The 21883-nt window shown below is 44.2% G+C and overlaps 1 protein-coding gene across 4 annotated transcripts in view; it reads left to right on the top strand.

The window, feature by feature from the left end:
• Window positions 1-21883, top strand: part of LOC145357993 (nuclear receptor coactivator 7) — an 85283-nt gene that overhangs the window by 44878 nt on the left and 18522 nt on the right. For all 4 annotated transcript variants that reach the window (XM_080211653.1, XM_080211654.1, XM_080211655.1 and 1 more), the window contains one exon: window positions 2208-2376. In XM_080211653.1, coding sequence (XP_080067779.1) covers window positions 2208-2376 — 169 coding nt within the window. The remainder of the gene's footprint in view (window positions 1-2207; window positions 2377-21883) is intronic.

Raw genomic sequence — 21883 nt, 5'->3', positions numbered from 1 at the left:
TAGTGATGTGGTGATGTCGGCATTGGACTGGGGTAAACACAGTAGGAAGTCTCACAACACAAGGTTAAAATCCAACAGGTTCATTTGGTAGCACAAGCCACTAGCTTTCGGAACGCTGCTCCTTCAAATAATAGTCCCAGGACTTTGGAGAAGTTAAACCCAGGGGGGTCCCAGAGAGAGTGGGTAGGTGATGTCCAGGGATGGGGCGGCATGGTGGCACAGTGGTTAGCACTGCTGCCTTCCAGCGCCAGGGACCCGGGTTTGATTCCTGGCTTGGGCTCCATGTGGAGTTTGCACGTTCTCCCTGGGTCTGCATAGGTTTCCACCGGGCATTCCGGTTTCCTCCCACAGTCTGAAAGACGTGCTGGTTAGGTGCATTGACCCGAACAGGCACCGTGTGGTGACTAGGGGAATTTCACAGTAACTTCATTGCAATGTTAATGTAACCTACTTGTGACTACTAAATGAACATTACTTTAAAACCTTAAGCTTTACTTTGTGGCATTGGAAGGGGTAGGCCAGGGGGATGAGGACGGCATGGAGCTCCAAAGCCCTGGAGGGGAGGGTGAACCAACTCTGAGGGAGGCCTTCAAGGTGAGGGGCCCTAAACTTTCTGTCTAAGATGGGCAAAGGTGGAAATGTACATTTCCCATCCTCCCCTAAAATTGAGGCTGGGTGGGATGAGGCCCTTAAATGGCCATTAATTGGCTACTTAAGGGCCTTATTAGGTGAATGGGTAGCTTTCCCACCCAAGACTCTGCCCGCCAATGTGTGAAATTGTTTCTGGGTTTGGCAGGCAGGTTACCACGGAAATCCAGTCCATTCAATTATATGGAACCAACCCCTGCCTGAGAGCCAACCGGGGAGGAGCATTAAATTCTGCCTGACGAATCAGCACATCATTAACCCTGTTCTATCTTGACCAGATAAAAGATGGATTGTCACAGTATTCTCATTATTAAGGATTGTATTTCTATCTTCCCTGATTGTTCATACCTAATCTTTTATTGTTAACTTGCTGTTTTTCTTTCCTGAAGGCAGTAACTGGTGCTGGGGTACAGGTGTGTAGGTGCTGACTGCCCTCCAGTACTTTACCCAATTCTTCAGGTGTGACCCTAGAATATAAGTTGGTGACGAGCATCTGGTGCATTGCAAATGAACCTGATTTTGTTCTCATTAGACATCCTCATACAAACAAGCACATCTTTAGCAAGCAATACTGTATTAGCAATTAAGAACTTTAAAAAACAATTGCCTCTTTTTATTTCCCAGTAGCCCAGAGCTATTGCTTGCAAAATTTGGGTAAAAACCTGGCAACAGTTTAAAAATGTTCACTCTGCCTTCAGTCATATGAGGGTTGTGTGCCTCAAATAACCAACAGTTCCAAAAATCTCTTCTTTCACATAACAATCAGGACATGCCACTGATGTCTTTTGCTGATTATGTTGTAGGAATCTCAAATAAATTCCAGTTACTGCAATTGTTAAGATCTGGGCTGTGTTGGATGTGAAAAGCAAAAGACACAAATGCCAGGCCATCAAGGTGGCATAGTGGTTCGCACTGCTGCCTCACAGCGCCAGGATCCAGGTTTGATTCCCTGCTTGGGTCACTGTCTGTGTGGAGTTTGCACATTCTCCCTACGTCTTCATGAGTTTCCTCCAGGTGCTCCGGTTTCCTCCTACAGTCCAATGATGTACAGGTTAGGTGAATTGGCCATGCCAAATTCTCCCTCAGTGTACCCGAATAGGCGCCGGAATGTGGCAACTTGGGGATTTTCACAGTAACTGCATTGCAGCATTAATGTAAGAGCGCTTGCAACTAATAAATAAAACTTTAATTTTAAGTGGCTTCTGTTTACAAAAATTATTGTTTGGCCAGTTAAGAGAAAAGATACAAAAGCCTGAGGTCACATACCAACCGACTCAAGAGCAGCTTCTTCCCTGCTGCTGTCATTGGGTAATTTTGATTGTGAGCGTGTGATGAGGTTGCTGTTAAAGCTATTACTGTAATTGCCCCAACTTCTATCCCCTTGAACTTGGATCGTGCTTTCAGTGTAATTGGTATTGTAACTTTATGTTTGTGTTCAAAACATGTTCACAGAAGAAGCACAGGTTTCAGTGTTTGAGTCACTAAAGTCCATCTCTGTGTAATTGTTACTAAATTGTTTAAACTAATGAATAATTATAAAAATGGATCTTTCTTTGCAGATCAGTATCATTCAAAGGATGATGAAGACAAATTTCGATTGATGTTTTTATGCCTAAAGGTCAGATTTCCCAGGAAAGGAACAAATTTGTTTCAGTTTGGCCTGACCACACCTCGGGATATGAGCCATGAAGAATCTGAAGAATATTGGTTTGCAATGTCCCAGGAAAAGTGAGTTCATAAATGGAAATACATTTCCCTTAACAGAAGCCAAAAACCTGTTAGCTATATTCTTCCACATTTGACTATTGAGTGTTAAATAATAGATTGGTTACGCTGGTTGCATTCTCTTACGGATGATATAAATCATATAAATCCTCGCTGGCAGCTGCATAGGGTGAGATCTTCCGGCCTCCCAGTCGTGTGTTTCCCAGCGGTGGAAGGTGGCGCGCTGTTCGCTAATGGTGGGATTCTCCAGCCCCGCCGCTGTCAATGGGATTTCCCATTGATACCACCCCAAGCTGATGGGTGGGGATGCACTGCTGGCATGACGGGAGAATCCCGCTGACGTAAATGGCCAGAGAAATATCTTCATATCCTGTGAAATGCTTACATAACATTTAAAGTGGATTTAAAGTTTGGAATGATAAAGAAGAATTTGCAGATGTATAAAGACAAATGCTGGTGCATCATGTGGTGTGATCTACTGGAAGAGTTGGCAGGAAAGTAGAGTTAAGATCAGATCCGCCATGATCTTATTGAATAGTGGATCAGGTTGAGTGGGCTAAATGGGCTCCCCCTGCTCCGATTTCTTACGTTCTTTCTTCTTTTTTGATTTGTTTTCAGTCCATTTTTACTTTTTGAATGGTATTTGTTCTCCTGCTGCCGATATCTTTTCCTCCTCCATAGTAGTTATTGATTCGCTGTTGACACATACAGGTGCTGCCTACACTTCACTATCTCAACATGTGAGCACTCTACATGTGTGATTCTTGGTTCTCAGTGTTGGCAGGCTGCTTAACCATGGGAAAGTCATCACAGCTAAGCCCAGTCTTGTTCTCATTGCCATGCATATAGTCACAACACAGAGCCTTCAGCTGCAAAGTTTCTGCCCCGTCGTAAAGATAGTCCAGGAGTCACCCATGGAACTTTCTTTGTCTGTGTGGTTTTGTTACTCGCTGTTTGATATGCTTAACCACTGAGGAATGTGGCAATGATCCTGTTTGTAAATGATAAAATAGCTGCTGTGTGTGCTTGAGTGGTGTAGACATATGTCAAAGGGCTCAGACCGTCTGGTCTCCAGGTGGTTGTACCCCGAGCTACTATGGAAGATGCCCTGGAGGGGACCCTCTCACAAGTCCCCATACTGGCTACATGGGAATTGCCCAGGAAGTTTCAACTTTCAATGCACAATTACCTTGTGTATGGAACCCTCTGAAGCTCTGAACTAGAGCTGGAGACTTTGGGTGGTTCCGACTTACTTAGCAGAATAGTTACTCCAAGAAGTTCAGTGGATGCTGGGACAATGAGTAAATTAAGGAAGGGTTAGACAGATTTTTAACTGGTAATGGGCTGAAGGGTTATGGGGAGAAGGCAGGAAAATGGGGATGAGGAACATATCAGCCATGATTGAATGTGGAGCAAACTCAATGGGCTGAATGGCCTAATTCTACTTTTATATCTTATGAACTTACTTATAAAAAGTTAGAAAGAATAAATCCAGGTCTAACTCCTACAGTGTGTAACCACCACCCGCCCCTACTGAACATCCCCGCCACCGGACTAAACTCTCCCTAGCCTGACCATCTAACCACTCTCCACTCCTCCAACTACCACTCCAGCCCTCCACTGAAACCCCTCAGCCATTCTACACCCCTCACTCACCTGCCACCCTTCCTGCCTCATCTGACATATCTCTCCCCGAAGCTTGACAAAGTGGCTTTGGTACATTTAAACTACCGGAATATGGCAGCTACTGCTGTAAAAAAGGGGCCGTGGCTTGACTTCCCCTGATACTCCCACACTGCAAAGGAGCAGGAAGCTCCACATTTCTCAGGAGACCCAATTCGGAAGCTCAGATAAGAAATGTGGAACTCCGGTGCAAGGTAGGTAAATAGGAGCAGGAGTGGCCAGCTGACAGCAATTCCCATTCCTCGGAAGATTCAGCCTGGTTTTGTGATTGGAAGTAGTGCAAATATTTTGAACAAAGACACTCACTTCATCTCTGGGACCCAGATTCAAACCCACCCTAGAATGATTGGGCAAATGTCCGGTGGGTCCCTGTTATCCCAGTTCCTAGTAAATGTGAGCCCGTAATACAAAAACGTGACAATGACAAACTGGACATTTCATAAGACCATAAGACATAGGAGCATAATTAGGCCACTCAGCCCATCGGGTCTGCTCCGCCATTCAATCGTGGCTGTTATTTTTCTCATCCCCATTCTCCTGCCTTTTCCCCATAAGCTCTGATCCCCTTATTAATCAAGAACCCATCTATCCACGTCTTAAAAACACTCAATGATCTGGCCTCCGCAGCCTTCTGCGGCAAAGGGTTCCACAGATTCACCACTCTCTGGCTGAAGAAATTCCTCCTCTCTGTTTTAAAGGATCGTCCCTTTAGTTTGAGGTTGTGCCCTCTGGTTCTAGTTTTTCCTATTTGTGGAAACATCCTCTCCACGTCCACTCTATCCAGGCCTCGCAGTATCCTGTAAGTTTCGATAAGATCACCCCAATTCTTCTAAACTCTAATGAATATAGACCCAGAGTACTCAACCGTTCTTCATACGTTTTACTCGGATCCCAGCCCTTTCTAACCTGATTGATTTTCATTGATTTAGCTGAGTGAAAGGAATCTGTTTACCAGCTTCCACCTACTTCAGTCTCCCAAGGAAAGGAGATTGAGGAATAAAGCATCTTGTCCTTTTTAAGCATATGTTGCAGAGCATTGCTCGAGCTTAATGTAATTATTTTAATATTACAAAACCAATAGTTATAATTATAAAAAGTTAAACTTGCACAATGGACGCTTATCTCTGTAAAGCACTGACCGAGGACACATCTATCAGAAAAGCTCAGTGGATAAGTTTGTTATCTGACTTATCTCCAGCAGATCAAAGTTTGCCTTTGTTACCTTGCTGCTGCCTTTTTTTTAGCAGTAAATGTGGTCACTTGAGCAATGCAAAGCAAAGCTTAAAAAAAACCAATTTCTCCCCTTCTGGAGGAGTCAAACTTGTAATTCAAGAACAAAGAAAATTACAGCACTGGAACAGGCCCTTAGGCCCTCTAAGCCTGCACAGACCATGTTGCCTGACTGAACTAAAACACCCTACCCTTCTGGGGAACATATCCCTCCATTTCCATCCTATTCTTGTATTTGTCATGACGCCTTTTAAAAGTTACTATTGTATCTGCTTCCATTACGTCCCCCAGCAGCACGTTTCAGGCATCCATCTCCCTCTGTGTAAATAAACTTGCCTTGTACATTTCCTTTAAACCTTGCCCCTCACAACTCAAACCAATGCCTTCTAGTAATTGACTTTTCCACCCTGGGAAAAAACTTCTGACTATCCACTCTGTCCATGTTCCTTATAATCTTGTAGACTTCCATCAGGTCGCCCCTCAACCTCTGTCATTCCAGTGTCGTTCCAGTGAGAACAAACCAAGTTTCTCCAACTTCTCCTCAGAGCTAAAGCGCTCCATGCCAGGCAGCATCCTGGTACGTCTTTTCTGTACCCTCTCCAAAGCCTCCACATCTTTCTGGTTGTGTGGCAACCAAAATTGAATTCTATAATCCAAGTGTGGCCTAACAAAGGTTCTAGAAAGATGCAACATGACTTGCCAGTTTTTAAACTCAGTGTCCCATTCATGTCATTCATCCGAATGACCTCTCTTCAGGTGTGATCCCAGAAAATGAGCATCGTGGCAACTCTGGTAGACTTTCTGCCTCTCCCTGGGAAACCAGTTGCAGTACTCAAATTTCTGCCCCATCTGTGATCAGTTCACTTAGAGCAGACCAGGAATTAATCCCGGGACCTTCTTGTTCTCTATAATTTATGCTACGGCAGCCATTTGCAACAAAAGAATTTCAAAGAAGTAAGAATGACGGAACTCGGAGTAAAGATTTGAGTAAGTTTGCACAGCTGAAACATTCTATTTGCAATGGCATTTTCACATCTTTCTTCACTCCAGTTTCTGTTATATTTGCAGCACTAGCAACACAGTCGAGGCTGGTAACCAGTGCTGGCAAGTTACCTGAATGTTTGTGAGCCATATTTTTGCCATAATTGTGCTGTCCATCATTAGTCAATGTATAACAGAGAACAAGCGCTTTACATCCATGGCTCAGTTATTTAAATTCCCAGTGCCAGAGTACAGCTGTATGTAATGTGATACAACATAATCACACTGACAGGTTTAACACACAGGGTTAAGCGACAGCAGACAATTGTGCAGAGAAGATCCATAATAAAGAGAAGCAAAATGGTTCTATGTAAAATGGAAGTACAGCTGCCAATATCACAATACTTCACTTATTCTAATTTCCTTCCCCTGCTCCCCCCCACCCTTGGCCTCTTCTGAATGTTACCAGGGATAGTCTCCCTAGCCCCCTTCTTGCCCCCTTCCATAACGTTATCAGGGATGAGGAACTTCCATTATCTGGAGATACTGGAGAATTGGTCTCTTTAAAACAGAGAAGCTTAAGGGAAGATTTGTGTTAAAAATGATTAAGTAGACAAGGAGAAACTATTTCCAGTGATAAAGAAGCCAGGAGCCAATGGATGCTGATTTAATTTGATTTGATTTATTATTGTCACATTTATTAACATACAGTGAAAAGTATTGTTTCTTGTGCGCTATACAGACAAAGCATACAGTTCATAGTGAAGAAAATGAGAGAGTGCAGAATGTAGTGTTACAGACATAGCGAGGGTATAAAGAAAGATCAATTTAATGTGAGGTAGATCCATTCAAAAGTCTGGCAGCAGCATGGAAGAAGCCATTCTTGAGTCGGTTGGGTACCTGACTTCAGAATTTTGTATCTTTTTCCCAAAGGAGGAAGGTGGAAGAGAGAATGTCTGGGGAGCGTGGTGTCCTTAATTATGCTGGCTGCTTTGCCAAGGCAACAGGAAGTGTTGACAGAGTCAATGGATGGGAGGCTGGTTTGCATGATGGATTGGGCTACATTCATGACCTTTTGTAGTTCCTTGCGGTCTTGGGCAAAGCAGGAGCCATATCAAGCTGTGATACAACCAGAAAGAATGCTTTCTATGGTGCATCTGTAAAAGTTGGTGAGAGTCATAGCTGTCTTGCCAAATTTCCTTTGTCTTCTGAGAAAGTAGAGGCGTTGGTGGGCTTTCTTAGCTATAGTGTGGGCATGCAGGACCAGGACAGGCTGTTGGTAATCTGGACTCCTAAAAACTTGAAACTCTTGACCATTTCTACTTCATCCCCGTTGATGTATGCTGTAGTGGAAATTTTTCCTGCTTCTTGACAGTAGTGGAGAGAGTCAATAAAATTCATTCCAACAAAACAACTTATCTTTATTTCCGAAAGACTGCATGCAGTATATGGCAGAATCTTGGAAACAGAGAGCAGACCACACAAACTGCTGATTCTATCCCAAGACTGCACCAATTACAAGAATCAATTCAATAGTTATACTTTTTCTTATCAGCTTACATGACTTCAGGAATTCAATTAGTAATACAAGCAGTAATACATCATTAATTGTATTATGATCCGGTCACCTCCGAGACCCCTCAGTCTCATCAATAATATCATTATCTTGTCCTTTGAAGGAACAGAAAGGTTCTGTGATCTCTGACCATATCTTGTTTCCTGATGTAATAGAAGGTTCTGTGACTCTGACCTTTTCTTATTTTGCGTATGTAGTCCCAGGGTATGTGGCGTCAACCTTATCAGGACAGACTGAGGTCAGGTATTTGGCCTTCTCTGGTTTTATTCATGTCTTAGGTTATGCAGAGTCAGTTTTCCTTTGCACCAAATACTTGACCAATTTTCCCATCATGCCACTACTTTATTTGTACAATATCACATGTAGACAGGGGCATGTTCTCCTTTACGCTTCCTGAAGTCGATGACAACCTCCTTCGTTTTGTTGACATTGAGGGAGAGACTATTGTTACCACACCAGTTCACCAGGTTCTCTATCTCATTCCTGTACTCTGTCTCGTCATTGTTTGACACAGTGCGCGCTGTCATCAGCAAACTTCAAAATCAAATTGGAGGGGAATGTGGCCACATAGTCATAGGTGCATAAGGGGTATATTAGGGGGCTGAGAGCACAGCCTTGTGGGGCACCGGTGTTGAAGATGATTGTAGAGGAGATGTTGTCTATCCTTACTGATTGTGGTCTGTGAGTTAGGAAGTTCAGGATCCACTTGCAGAGGGAGGTGCCGAGGCCCAAGCCACGGAGTTTGGAGATGAGTTTTGTGGGATTAATGGTGTGGAAGGCTGAGCTGTAGTCAATAAATAAGAGTCTGACATAAGAAGAGAATTGGCAGATTAATACTCTGACTGAAAGGGTGAGGAAGCAGATTCATTTCAAAAGGAAATCGGATTGAAAAAAAAAACTGCAGGGCTGTTGGGAAAGAGCAGGGGAATGGGACAATTCTACAGTGGAACAAGCTGCCAGAGGAAATAGTCACAGCCCCGTCACTTGTAATCTGCAAGACCCATCTTTAGATTATTTCCATTTGTAAGCTTTTCATTACCGAGAGTACATTTCAGCAGATCATGTCTGAATTTAGCTAGTGCTATCCATATAAATGTTGGCAGAATATGGGTGTTAGTCTGTGATGCCAAAACAACTAAAGCAGAATCAAGATAAATCTAAATTTGTGCTATTCCCCTTAAAGAGCATCTCAATCCTTGGGTGCAACCACAGTATTCTTTAGTGCTACAGTGGCCAAAAATAAATCCCTTTGCATCCTATTGGCTTCACTTACACTGCAGCAACTCTCACCAGGTCTCCTTCCATACCATGACCTCCTTCATGTAGAAAGACAGAGGCAGCAGACACAGGGAACACCACCACCTATAACCTCCATTCCAAGCCACACACCATCTGTTTAACCATTCTTTCATTATTGTTGGGTCAAAATCCTGGATGTCCCTCCCTAACAGTTCTGTGGGGATTGCTATACCACATAGAAATCAGCGATTTCAAGAAGGCAATGCTCACATTCCATGATTAAGTAAAAGAACAGATTGAAGTGTGGCAAATCTCATGTTGTTCTGTACATTACATGATTTTGTTGTGTGATTGTCATTCAGCTCCTGGATAAAATCCTTCTTTGGGTCACTCTATAGTTACCTGCTGGACTTCTTTGAGGCAGTATAAAAATTGTTAGATCCCGTGGCACTATTCGAAGAAGAGCAGGAGAGTTCTAGCTGGTGTCCTTGCTGATCTTTGTCCCTCAACTCACTCTCCTTCTGGGTACCAGGACCTATGAGGGCATTGGCAATCATGGATTTCCATGAGTTGGTTCATGGTTATGCTTGTGGTACTGCAATGAAAGTACTGCAGTGGTTTGATATTGCTTCCTATATGTTCTGGTTGACTAAGAGATTCTCCCACTCTTACTGCCAGCCATGGGCATATTGGAAGGATTTGCATGTTAACATTCAACCTGTTTGGCCATGTTCCGAACACACTTTGTATGACCAGAGTGGGACTTGAACCCAGAGCTTCCGGCTCAGACGCAGGAATGCTACCACTGTGTCACAGGCACCTTTAGATAAAAAAAAGTTTATTTGTTTATTAGTCATAAGTAGGCTTACATTAATCTTTAATGAAGTTACGGTGAAAATCCCCAGTCACCACACTCTGGTGCCAGTTCGGGTACACTGAGGGTGAATGTATTATGGCAGATTCACCTAACCAGCACATCTTTCGGAGTGTGGGAGGAAATCAGAGCACCCGGAGGAAACCCACACAGACACGGGGAGAATGCACAAACTCCAAACAGACAGTGACCCAAGCCGGAAGTCGAATCCGGGCCTCTGGCACTGTGAGTCAGCAGTGCTAACTACTGTGCCACCGCGCCGTCCTATTGACCAGTATATAAGAACATAAGAACTCAGAGCAAGAATAGGCCACCTGGCCCCTCGAGCCTGCTTCGCCATTCAATAAGATTATGGCTGATCTTTTTGTGGACTCAGCTCCACTTACCCGCCCACTCACCATAGCCCTTAATTCCTTTACTGTTCAAAAAATTATCTATCCTTGCCCTAAAAATATTCAATGAGGTAGCCTCAACTGCTTCACTGGGCAGGGAATTCCACAGATCCACAACCCTTTGGGATAATTCCAAAACTCCAGGGATAACACGCCTGATCTTCTTTCTGAAATAGTGCCATGGGTTTTTTACATTCACCCAAGCAGGCAGATGGGGCCTCAGTTTAATGTTTAATCTCAAAACAGCACCTCTGACTGGGCACTCGCTCAGTACTCAGTCTTGATTATGTTCAACCATGGAGTGGAACTCCTGAATCTCGTGACACTAAAGTTTTTAATCTGTATTTGTTGTTTGCATAGATGTTGAACAGCAGTGGAATTCTTAGTAGCAGCATCAGTTATGATTGCACAGTCCAGGAGTGTTGTCCTGAAATAACACTGCATATATAACTACCCTTAAAAGAGGAAGGGAAGTCACAGGGGAGTGCTGCTTAGTCAAAGAATCCTCTGTTCCATACACCAAAATGTGTGTGAAACACATAAAAAGAAAAAAAAATCCTGCAAGTTCTGGGAATATGCAGTGGACCTGAATTCACCTCTGGCTTGGGCACATCACCAGTGAAATCAGCACTTCTTCACACAAAGGTTGGTAGGAATCTGGAATTCTCCCAAAAGGCTGTGGATGCTGGGATAAAGACTGAGCTTGATAGATTTGTGTTGATAAGGGCATCAGCAGCTATATATCAAAGGTGTTTTTTTCATAGAATCCCCACAGTACAATAGGAGACCATTCAGTCCATTGCATCTGTACTGACCACAATCCCACCCAGACTCTATTCTTGTAACCCTCATTTACCCTGCTAATCCCCCTGACATAGGGTTTATTTATCATGGCTAATCAACCTAACCCGCACATCTTTGGAAACTGGAGTACCCGGAGGAAACCGCCACTGAACAAAGAGAAAGAGCAAACTCCATACAGACAGTGACCCGAGACTGGAATTGAACCTGGGTCCCTGGCGCTGTGAGGCAGCAGTGCTAACCACTGTGCCATCATGCCAATTAAACTGAAGAGAAATGCAGGTTTGTTTTAATTGAGTTAAAGAAAGGAGCAGACCCACAGAGCTGAATAGCCTAGTCTTAGAACATGTCTGGCACATCTCTAGTGTAACTGCAGATAGGGAGAAAATGGAGCAGAATCCAGTTCCATTAGGATTTAACCTCATGAAGTTTAAAAGTTTACTTATTGGTCTTACAAGTAGGCTTACATTAACACTGCAGTGAAATTACTGTGAAAATCCCTTAGTCGCCACACTCTGGTATCTGTTTAGGTACATTGAGGGTGAATTTAGCAGGGACAATGATCCTAATCTGCACATCTTTGGACTGTGGGAGGAAACCGGAGCACCTGGAGGAAACCCATGCAGACATGGGGAGAACATGCAGACTCCACACAGACAGTGACCCAAGCCAGGCATCGAACCCAGGTCCCTGATGCTGTGAGGCAGCAGAGATAACCACTGTGCTGCCATGAAGGAGATGCCTGACAATTCCAGTGAGACAGATTAATCTTTCACCCACACCCTGTATGTGAACCAACTCTGTCTGGGGGAGTCTTCTGACTTCCCTGAGAAATTTTGCCCAGTACCCGACCTGATAGACCCAGTGGAACCCATGTCTGCACAGCACAGGCCTAGATTGAATTAAGGCCCATTAAATGCTTTGTGGAAATGGGGATTAATTAGCAGAAGATGTAGGGTAGCAGGTCATTTGAGACCTCGGGTATGTTTGTCCCTGCTCTTTTGCAAATAACTCCAAGCCCAGGTAAGGATCCTACTCTCAGGGTTACGAGCTGTAGCCAACACAAGGAACCAACAAATTTTGAGTGGTGATGGCAGATGAGCTAAACCTTGAGAGGCTATAAGGCCATAAGATGTTGAAGCAGAAGTAGGCCATTCAGCCCATCAATTCTGCTCCACCATTCAATAAGATTATGATTGATCTGATATAATCCACAACTCCACTTTCCTACCTTATCCCCATAACCCTTGATTGAAAAATCGTCTATCTCAGCCTTGAACATATTTAATGACCCAGCCTCTACAGCCCTCTGTGGTAAAGAATTCCACAGATTCACTGCCCTCTTAGAGACAAATTCCTCCTTATCTGTATCTTAAATGGGTGACCCCCTTACTGTGAGATGATGCCCTTTGATCCTCGACTCTTCCACAAAGGGAATCAAAATCTATCCTGTTGAGTCCCCCAAAGATCCCATACATCTCAATAAGGTCCCCTCTTATTCTTCTAAACTCCAGTAAGTACAGGCACAGCCTACTTAACCTGACCTCTTAGGAAAATTCCTCCATCAACCCAGTAGACAACAGCTGCTTTCAGGTGGAGGATCCTTTGGAAAGGGGAGTTGTGTGTCCTTTATGCACACATGAGAAAGGCAGCAGGAAACCACGTCATCTATTCTTTTCTTGAATCATGTTGTTCATTGAAGCTGAGAATGGGAACCTCTTACGAGCAACTGAAGAGGAAAGTGCAGGTCTGCAAAGTGTGGAGAAATGAGCAGAGTACCTGCCTTTGGGCAGATTGCTACTGCCACTACCATTAGAGGCTACTTTGATCCAAAAAGGAACATTTTCGTACTTAACTAATCCAACCGATAAGGGCCTCCAGCATTCACAGTGGAACAACAGGATGGTCCTCTGATATTGAAAGCCTGCAACAAAGATAGAGATTGCAGTTGGACCCTTCCAAGTGCTGGCTGCCCTCACTATGCTGGTGACCCTGAACCCGACATTTGGAGCAAGTTCTGATCTCTTCAGCGTGGCTGCATTTAAGGCTCATTCAACCACAATTCCAGCAGCAGGAATAGCGTGTGCCCCTTGAATCTGACTAAGCAAAGCAAAAATGAGAGAGAAAAAGTATAAATAAAAGCCTCAGAATTTTAACTGGTGTTCCTTGTGAAGGAGACCAAAACCAGGATCATAAATATCAGATTGGGGGCAGCATGGTGGCACGATGACTAGCACCGCTGCCTCACAGCGCCAGAAACCCGAGTTCAGTTCTGCCCTTGGGTCATTGTCTGTGTGGAGTTCACATGTTCTCCCTGTGTCTGCATGGGTTTCCTCCGGGTGCTTCGGTTTCTTCCCACATTCCAAAGATGTGCAGGTTAAGTGGTTTGGCCATGCTAAATTGACCCTTAGTGTCAGGAGGCCTAGCACAGTCAAAATGAAGGGTTATAGAGATAGGGCCTGGTTGGAATTGTTGTCAGTGCAGGCTCAATGGGCTGAATGGCCTCCTTCTGCTCAATAGGGATTCTATCCTATGGTTCTATAAAATCCAATAATTAATTCAGGGGAAAATTCTTTACTCAAGGAGTAATTAGAATGTGGAACTCACGATCATGAGGTGCAATTAAGAAAAATGGCATAGATGCATTTAAGTGGAAGCTCGATAGGTATATATGGAAGAATGGAATAGACAATGATGTTGATAGGGTTATGTGAAGAAGAGCTTCGAAAGCAGTGGATGAGAATTTCAAAATCTTCATTATAAATCGTTTGGCAAGAATTGCAGCTCATTATCCCATGTTACTCTTTCCATTATTTTATGCTGACATCTTTGACCCAAATTGTGTTAATGTTTCGGGCCTGTGTGACCCTCATTCTTACAGGCTCAAAATGGGATTTTCTGCTCCCGTAAGTGTCAAGTGAGCTCGGCAACCGGAAGCGGAAAATGTCGGGAGATGTCCAAAGTTACTTTTCACGTAGGCGCAAAGTCTTGCCACGATTATCCCCTTCCCCGTGTCAGTTTCCTGCCATTCAGTGCTGAGGAGATCAGTATAATACACGTGCATCTTATTCAGTCCATACAGCTTCAAAAGGAATGCATCTGGTGCCTCCACAAGATCAACTGCAGGGGTAGAGGTAGCCTGCGGGTCTACCACACCTTGTTGTCTGTGATGACCTTCGTGGGTATTCTCTGAAGGGCTGAGACCTGGGAGGCCCCAGCCTGATTTGGAGTCCTGCTGTGTAACAATCCCATTCTCCTCGGCCTATGGAGCTGGAGCTGAAGAAGTTACAGGAAGAGGGGATTTGAATGGGCGGGACACTTCCGCAGTTACCTGGATGGACGCCAGTTTAAAGGACACCACCACACATTCTCTCTCAGACATATTCATCCCCCTCATCACCTCACTGGTCCTACTCACTACCACACATGCTGGGCATCCTTATCATCTACCCTTGAATGCATCCTGCTTACATTCTGTCCATCTGTTCTCAGGAAGGAGCAACTGGCACACACCAAGAATGAGAGACAGGCAGAGGGATATAGAACTCAGGCCCCTTACGGACCTCAAGGACAGAGCCATCCAGCTGGCCACAGAGGACACTGACTGCTCCCGTGCTAATGGTGAGGTCCACAGCGATAAAGTGAAGAACCAGCACTGCATCATTTATCAGACAACAATGCTTTGAGTCATGTCTCTAGTTTCTAAAAGCCGCTCCCATGCACTAATGACCTCTCCTTTCTTTCCTTTCAGGCACATCTGGGAAGCAGCCCATTTAGTCTGCCAGCCAGGCCCTCGACTCCAGCCCCGAGCTGTGCACCACTCTATGGGTGCCTGAGGGTCCCGGCTTCCTCCTTGGGACAGAGGCTCAGCTGGAGTGAGCTTGAGAAGCCCTGCCATTTTCTGGAATTGGCACTGATGGATCCCAGCCAGTGCCTGCACCATGGAGTGCAGCAATACAGGACAAAAGTTTTGCACCTAAGTCTCTACAGCGATCACTACCCTCACTGTGTTGATCTTGTTGCGTTGCAGTGTTGACACAATCACCTCAGGCATAAGACAGATGAACCCCTCCATGCAGCCTTTCAATGCAAGGAATATAGCAGTCATCCCTGCCTGACTTTCTTGAGTTTGTCTTTGGAGCTCCTCATGCCTCATGCACCGAGGCATGACCAAATCCAGAGATCCATCATCTGATTGGCACTCAGCAGATTCCTGGCCTCCATCAATCCTCCGAGTGCCAGCGTCTTGAGACTTCCCTGCCTCTGCCTGCTGTGGATATGACAGTGTGATATACTCACTTTGAGGCTGCTCTAGAATTAGGGCCCACTGAGGTGTATATATCTGCACGGGTTGAGGGTACAGGTGAGCGTTGTGACGGGTCTTCTATATCGGGGTCCATGAATCCCTCCCCTGTGCTGCTGTAGGGGCTGGAGTCGAGGACTGGCTGGCAGACTAATTGGGCTGCTTCCCAGATGTGCCTGTGAAAGAGAAGAGAGGTCATTAGTGCATGGCTTTTAGAAATTAGAGACGTAACACAAAGCATTGTCGTCTGATAGATGATGCAGTGCTGGTTTCTCACTTTATCACAGTCGACCTCACCATTAGCACAGGAGCAGTCAGCGTCCCCTCCGGCCAGCTGGATGACTCTGTCCTTGAAGTCCATAAGGGGCTTGAGTTCTGTATCCCTCTGCCTGTCTGGGGTCTCTCCCTCTTGGTGTGTGCCAGCTGCTTCTGCCTGAAAACAGATGGACAGAATGTAAGCAGGATGCATGCAAGGGCAGCTGATAAAGATGCCCAGCATGTGTGGTACTGAGTAAGACCAGTGAGGTGATGAGGGGGATTTTTGATTTGATTTGATTTATTATTGTCACATGTATTAACATACAGTGAAAAGTATTGTTTCTTGCGCACTATACAGACAAAACATACATTCATAGAGAAGGAGACAAGACAGTGCAAAATGTAACGTTACAGTCACGGCTAAGGTGTAGAGAAAGATCAACTTAATACGAGGTATGTCCATTCAAATGTCTGACAGCAGCAGGGAAGAAGCTGTTCTTGAGTTGGTTGGTACGTAACCTCAGACTTTTGTATCTTTTTCCTGACGGAAGAAGGTGGAAGAGAATGTCTGGAATGTGTGGGGTGCTTGATTATGCTGGCTGCTTTACCGAGGCAGCAGGAAGTGTAGATAGAGTCAATGGATGGGAGGCTGGTTTGCGTGATGGATTAGGCTACGTTCACAACCTTTTGTAGTTTCTTGCGGTCTTGGGCAGAGCAGGAGCCATACAACCAGAAAGAATGCTTTCTATGATGCATCTATAAAAGTTGGTGAGAGTCACAGCTGACATGCCAAACTTCTTTAGTCTTCTGAGAAAGTAGAGGCGTTGGTGGGCTTTCTTAACTAAAGTGTCGGCATGGGGGGGATCAGAGATGTCTGTGAGAGAACGTGTGGTGATGTCCTTTAAGCTGGCAGTGAGTGAAATCCCTGTGGACGTGTGATGGGAGTGTGAGTTGAGTGACTTACCTTAACAGAACAAAGGTGATCATAGAATCATAGAATCTACAGTGCAGAAGAGGCCATTTGGCCCATCTGGTCTGCACCAGCCACAGTCTCAGTCAGGCCCTGTTCCCACAACCCCTCATATTTACCCTCTAATTCCCCTAACATTAGGGTTAATTTAGCACAGCCAATCAACCTAACCTGCACATCTTTGAACCGTGGGAGGAAACCGGAGCATCCTGAGGAAACCCACGCAGACACGGGGAGAATGTGTAAACTCTGCAGAGACAGTAACCCGCGGCTGGGAATCAAACCTGGGTCCCTGACGCTGTGAGGCAGCTGTGCTAACCACAGTGCCACCCTGCCACCCATTCATCCTCTTGCAGCACAGGATGATTGTACTTTCCTGCAGGAGGTTCACACTGACGACTGCTGCCACCACCTCCCAGGCTGGGTTTGTGACCTTGCTGCTGGGTTCCACCCTGAGCACAGGCCTCAACAGCAGAGTCTCTATAGGGAACCATCACTTCCCAGCGACCTGCAAAGCATGACTGGTGTGCGCTGGGGCGGCCTTTAAATGTGGCAGTGCTGAGATGATGGCAGGGTGGGCAAATCGAAGGCTGCACGTCAGTGATACAGCACAGAACCCATGGCTGAAAATGTTTGGCATTAAGTAATGCCGTGCTATACTGTGGGAAAAGCCACCAAGACTGTTGATGGGCTCAGTGCTGCTTTTCCATTGGCCTTTGCTGATTTCCAGGTTTATCTCACCCTCTGCTTCTCCCTCCAGAAACACTGCCAGATCTGCCGAGTACTTGCAGCATTTTCTGTTTCTATTTCAGATTTCCAGGACCGCAGTATTTTGCTTTTATTGACCCAAATTGCTGGTACTATCTTTAGCCAAACGGTAGCCAATAGGAATCACCTCCCAAGGAGAAACACTGGTCACATCTTGTTCACTTCTTGTCCGCAATTCTTGTCCGCATGTTCTTCAGGCCAAACCCTGGGAAATAACTGAGGCAAAGTAGGCTCACAGAATAGAATCCTTACTCATGTACAAATGCAGTGTGTCCTTAGCAATTGATAGCACTCACCGATGTCACAGTTCAAACAGAATCAATGTTTAAAGAGAAAAAGAGATAGAAAAGAACAAAAGAAATCATGATAATGTTAATGGTAATTCTGTCTCACCAATAATGTTAAAAGTGGGATGATGATGTTAGCTGTTCAAATAGACGGGGTAATTCAACATTGTGATGAGCTGTTCTGGATGAGAAAATCCTACTTTATTTGTACTTAACTTAATCTGCTGGTACAAATTGCACGAAATTAACACAAAGTAATTAACTATATCACATCACATTCCCGTTACTCATAACATTTCCCCTTGAATTAGAATAAGTAAATATGTAGTCTGGTTTGAAACACCAGGAAGATCCCAGACTTAATCCCCATCCTTCCTGAGTTTGCTGCTCTGAGTTAGGTTGATGGCTGGGCTGCTATTGTACATCTAAACTGGTGGGGTAGGAGGAGGGCAGAAGGAATCATAGAATCCCTACAGTGCAGAAGGAGGCCATTCAACCCATCAAGTCTGTACAGGCTCTCCAAAGAGCATCTTACCCAGACCCACCCGTTTTCCTATCCCCATAACTCCATTCATTTACCATGGCTATTCACCCAACCTACACATATAGCAACACTAAGAGGCAATTTAGCATGGTCAATCCAGCTAACCTGCACATCTTTGGATCAGCCAGAGCTCACTTACAAGGTTATTAATTTGACACTATATATTTGTTTCATATATTCCTTTATTGGTATTGATTAATATTTATATTAATTATATAAATAAATTATATGGGGCATTGTCAAGACCACAAACCTGGAGTACTATGTAAAGTTTGTGTCTCTTCACCTAAGGAAAGATACCTTAGAGGAAATACCATGAAGGTTTACTAGACTGATTCCTGAGATGAGGGTGTTGTCCTATGAGGGAGATTGACCTTTGTTCCCGAGAGTTTGTAAGTGGGTGTTGCTGATTAGGCCCGCGTTTGCTGCCCATCCCTAATTGCTGTTGAAAAGATGGCAGTGAGCCACTCTGAAGCACTACAGTCCATATGGTGTTAAGTTCTTCCACTGTGCTGTTAGGAAGGGAGTTCCGGGATCTTGATCTGGTGATTTTGAAGGAACGGTTGTATAGGGCCAGATTCTCGCCTACAACTGGGATTCTCCAGTTCCGCTGCAGTGAATGGAAATGTGGCTGAGCACCAAATTCTCCATTCTCACTGGCAGCGACGACAGGGTGTAAACGGCCAGAGAATTCCAGCCATTGTTTCAAGTCAGGATGGCAGCTAGCGGAACTTGCAAGGATAGTGAATTTTTGAATTCATTACCCAGAATGCTGTGGATGCTCAGCTGCCGAGCACGTTCAAGAGAGAATAGAGTTTTGGATGAAAGGAAACTTGGGATCTGGAGATAGTGCGGGAAGTTGAATTGAGTTAGAAGACTTATTTAATGGTGGAACTCGTTGAATGGTGGAGCAGGTTCACAGGTTGAGAGACTTACTCCTGCTCCTATTTCTTAAGTTCACACAGCTAATCATTATCAGTTTAGCTCAGTTGGCTCGATGGCTGGTTAGTGATGCAGAGCAACACCAACAGTGTGGATTCAATTCTTGTACTGGCTGCGGTTATTCATGAACGACCCCACTTTCTCAGCCTTGAGGTATGGTGATCCTCAGGTTAAAATCATCACCAGTCAGCTCTCCCCCTCATAAAGCTCATTTGGCACTATGGTGACTTTACCGTTGCCAATCATTATTTGTTGGAAAGTGCAAGCATTCAGCTATCAAAGGAATCCTGGATTGGACCTGTTTGAGAGCTACCAAAAGCTGAATAGTTTGACAATTCTTGCAGGCTAGAGTCCAGGCTGAACAATTGTCACTTGGGTGAAGTGCAGGCAGGCTCCTGAATCCTATGGATTATTATCCCAGCAGGAATACTTCAAGATTGAACATGGGGAAATAAATGGGGAGCAAATATTCTGTCACCCTGCGTGGCAACCAAGCCAAGTCAGGAAAAGTCATTCTATGTGTGATATGCAGTGGGAATGTGAGGGAAGAAACAGCAGCCTGGTGATCAGTAAATATCTGTGCTGTAAATGATATGTATCACTACTATAATTCAGATCATTGTGGAGAGTGATAATTAACATCATTTTATCTGTTTGGTCTTAATCTGTGTACTTTTCTTTAAATAACGAGGGTGGTGACATCATGAGAATCGCCTTGGAAAAGTAACAAAACCAATAAAGTGTAAATTGGGAGACTTAACTTCAATGAAGATTTAATGATTAACTCAGGTCACATCAGCTGAGGTTCAAATGTGTATGTTAACTCCTTCAGTGCGACTGCTCCAAACCTGTTCCATCCAAGATTTGCCATGCTGTGTCATATCAAGCCAGTTCACACAGCACAGAGTGTAAACACTCCAGGGCAACAATTAGCTGAAGATTCTGCATGTTTTATGATTATAAAAATACCCCAAGGCACTGCATAATTAGGTATATGCAAAGCATGCACCAGAACAGGAAGAAGAAGGTAGGCAGGTTGACCAAAAGCTTGTTAGAAAGATTTTGATGCTCTTTATGAAGGGGAGCGGCAAAAAAAAGAGGCTGAGGAAGATAGCTTTGACACGAGAAATATAAGTTCTATTCCTTCTTCCGAGCTACACCCTTCTGGTTTTCTTCTGACCTCTCCGCAAGAAAGTGCGTGTAGTGAAAGTAATGTAAATACAACATAATAATGTCAAAAGGTTCATGTAAAACTCCTTTATTATTTCAATGGAAAGGGCTACCTGTATAAAACAAAACAATGTTTCCACAAAAATGTCAAAGGGAAGGATAAATGTGTTGGAGTGCTGACCAATGGGATTAGATGGGAGTTCAGATGTTTCTAATGTGTCAATGCAGGCTTGATGGGCCGAAGGGTCTCTCCTGCACTGTATAATTCTATGATTCATTGTCGATAAATAGGTGGTAGCAGCCTAACATATAAATTGGAGCTAGCAATTCTCTTGCTGGTGGCTGTTATCCTGTAACCAATCCATATTTGTTTTGTGAATTTGAACATTATTGACGGGAATTTAACCAGATTTGTAACATTAAGCACCCCTATTTGATTTCTTGCTGCATGTCTTATTTCTTAAATTTTCAGTATGTTTTATCTGCTACTCAGCTTTTTTTGAAATTGTAAGATGCAAAATGATTGCACTGCATTATGCATGGCAGTGGGCAGCACCCTGGCACAGTGGTTAGCTGCTTCACAGCTCCAGGGACCTGAGTTTGATTCCCAGCTTGGGTCACTGTGTGGAGTCTGCACGTTCTCTTCACGTTTGCGTGGGTTTCCTCCGGGTGCTCCGGTTTCCTCGCACAGTCCAAAAGCTGTGCAGGTTAGGTGGATTGGCTGTGCTAAATTCTCCCTCAGTGTACCCAAATGGGCATTGGAGTGTGGCGACTTGGGGATTTTCACAGTAACTTGATTGCAGCATGAATATAAGCCTACTTGTGACTAATAAATAAACTTTACTTTAGTGATTGCGTAATAACTTCATTGAATAGCAATGATAGAACTATTACTTCCTGTGATCAATTGTTTTAAATTATGTGGAAATAATATACTTTAACCAAATTGTTTGAATATAATTTTCATCCAGTTGATGTGACCATTATAATTACAATTTTTTTTTCATTTTCATTCATCATTTTAACATCATCCCATTTCAGGTAAAATCTTAAAGATTAACACTCAGAGGAGAGACAAATCAATTGCAACTGCAGACTGTTCCACAATAATGGGAAATATTGTTCTAGTTAATGATATCTGAAAGTACTCAGGTTTACATTTTGCTCAGGTTGTTTTTAGACAGTTTTATGTGCATGTCTCCAGGTCGCAGGAGAATGATCTCTGTGTTTTCTTTGTTTATGAGAGAGTCTGGATAACCAGGTAAAGCCATTCCTGCATTGTAAACCTCCCAATTCTGCAGTGCGTGAGTGGCGGTGACACTTGCTGCTACATTTACAGGGGAATTGCATCATGGTGTCCAGGCAGGAACTAAACTTCACATATGCTAAGCCAGTCCTGCGCTTCTGTGCACTTACACAGTGGCACGTGCATTACGTCAACATGTTGATAACTGCTCAGTTTATTTTATTTATTAGTGTCACAATAGGCTTA

Source organism: Carcharhinus amblyrhynchos, chromosome 24 (genome assembly GCF_965287045.1).
Source record: "Carcharhinus amblyrhynchos chromosome 24, sCarAmb.v2.hapA, whole genome shotgun sequence".
Classification (NCBI taxonomy): Eukaryota; Metazoa; Chordata; class Chondrichthyes; order Carcharhiniformes; family Carcharhinidae; genus Carcharhinus; species Carcharhinus amblyrhynchos.
This window is presented reverse-complemented; position numbering and strand designations above follow the sequence as displayed.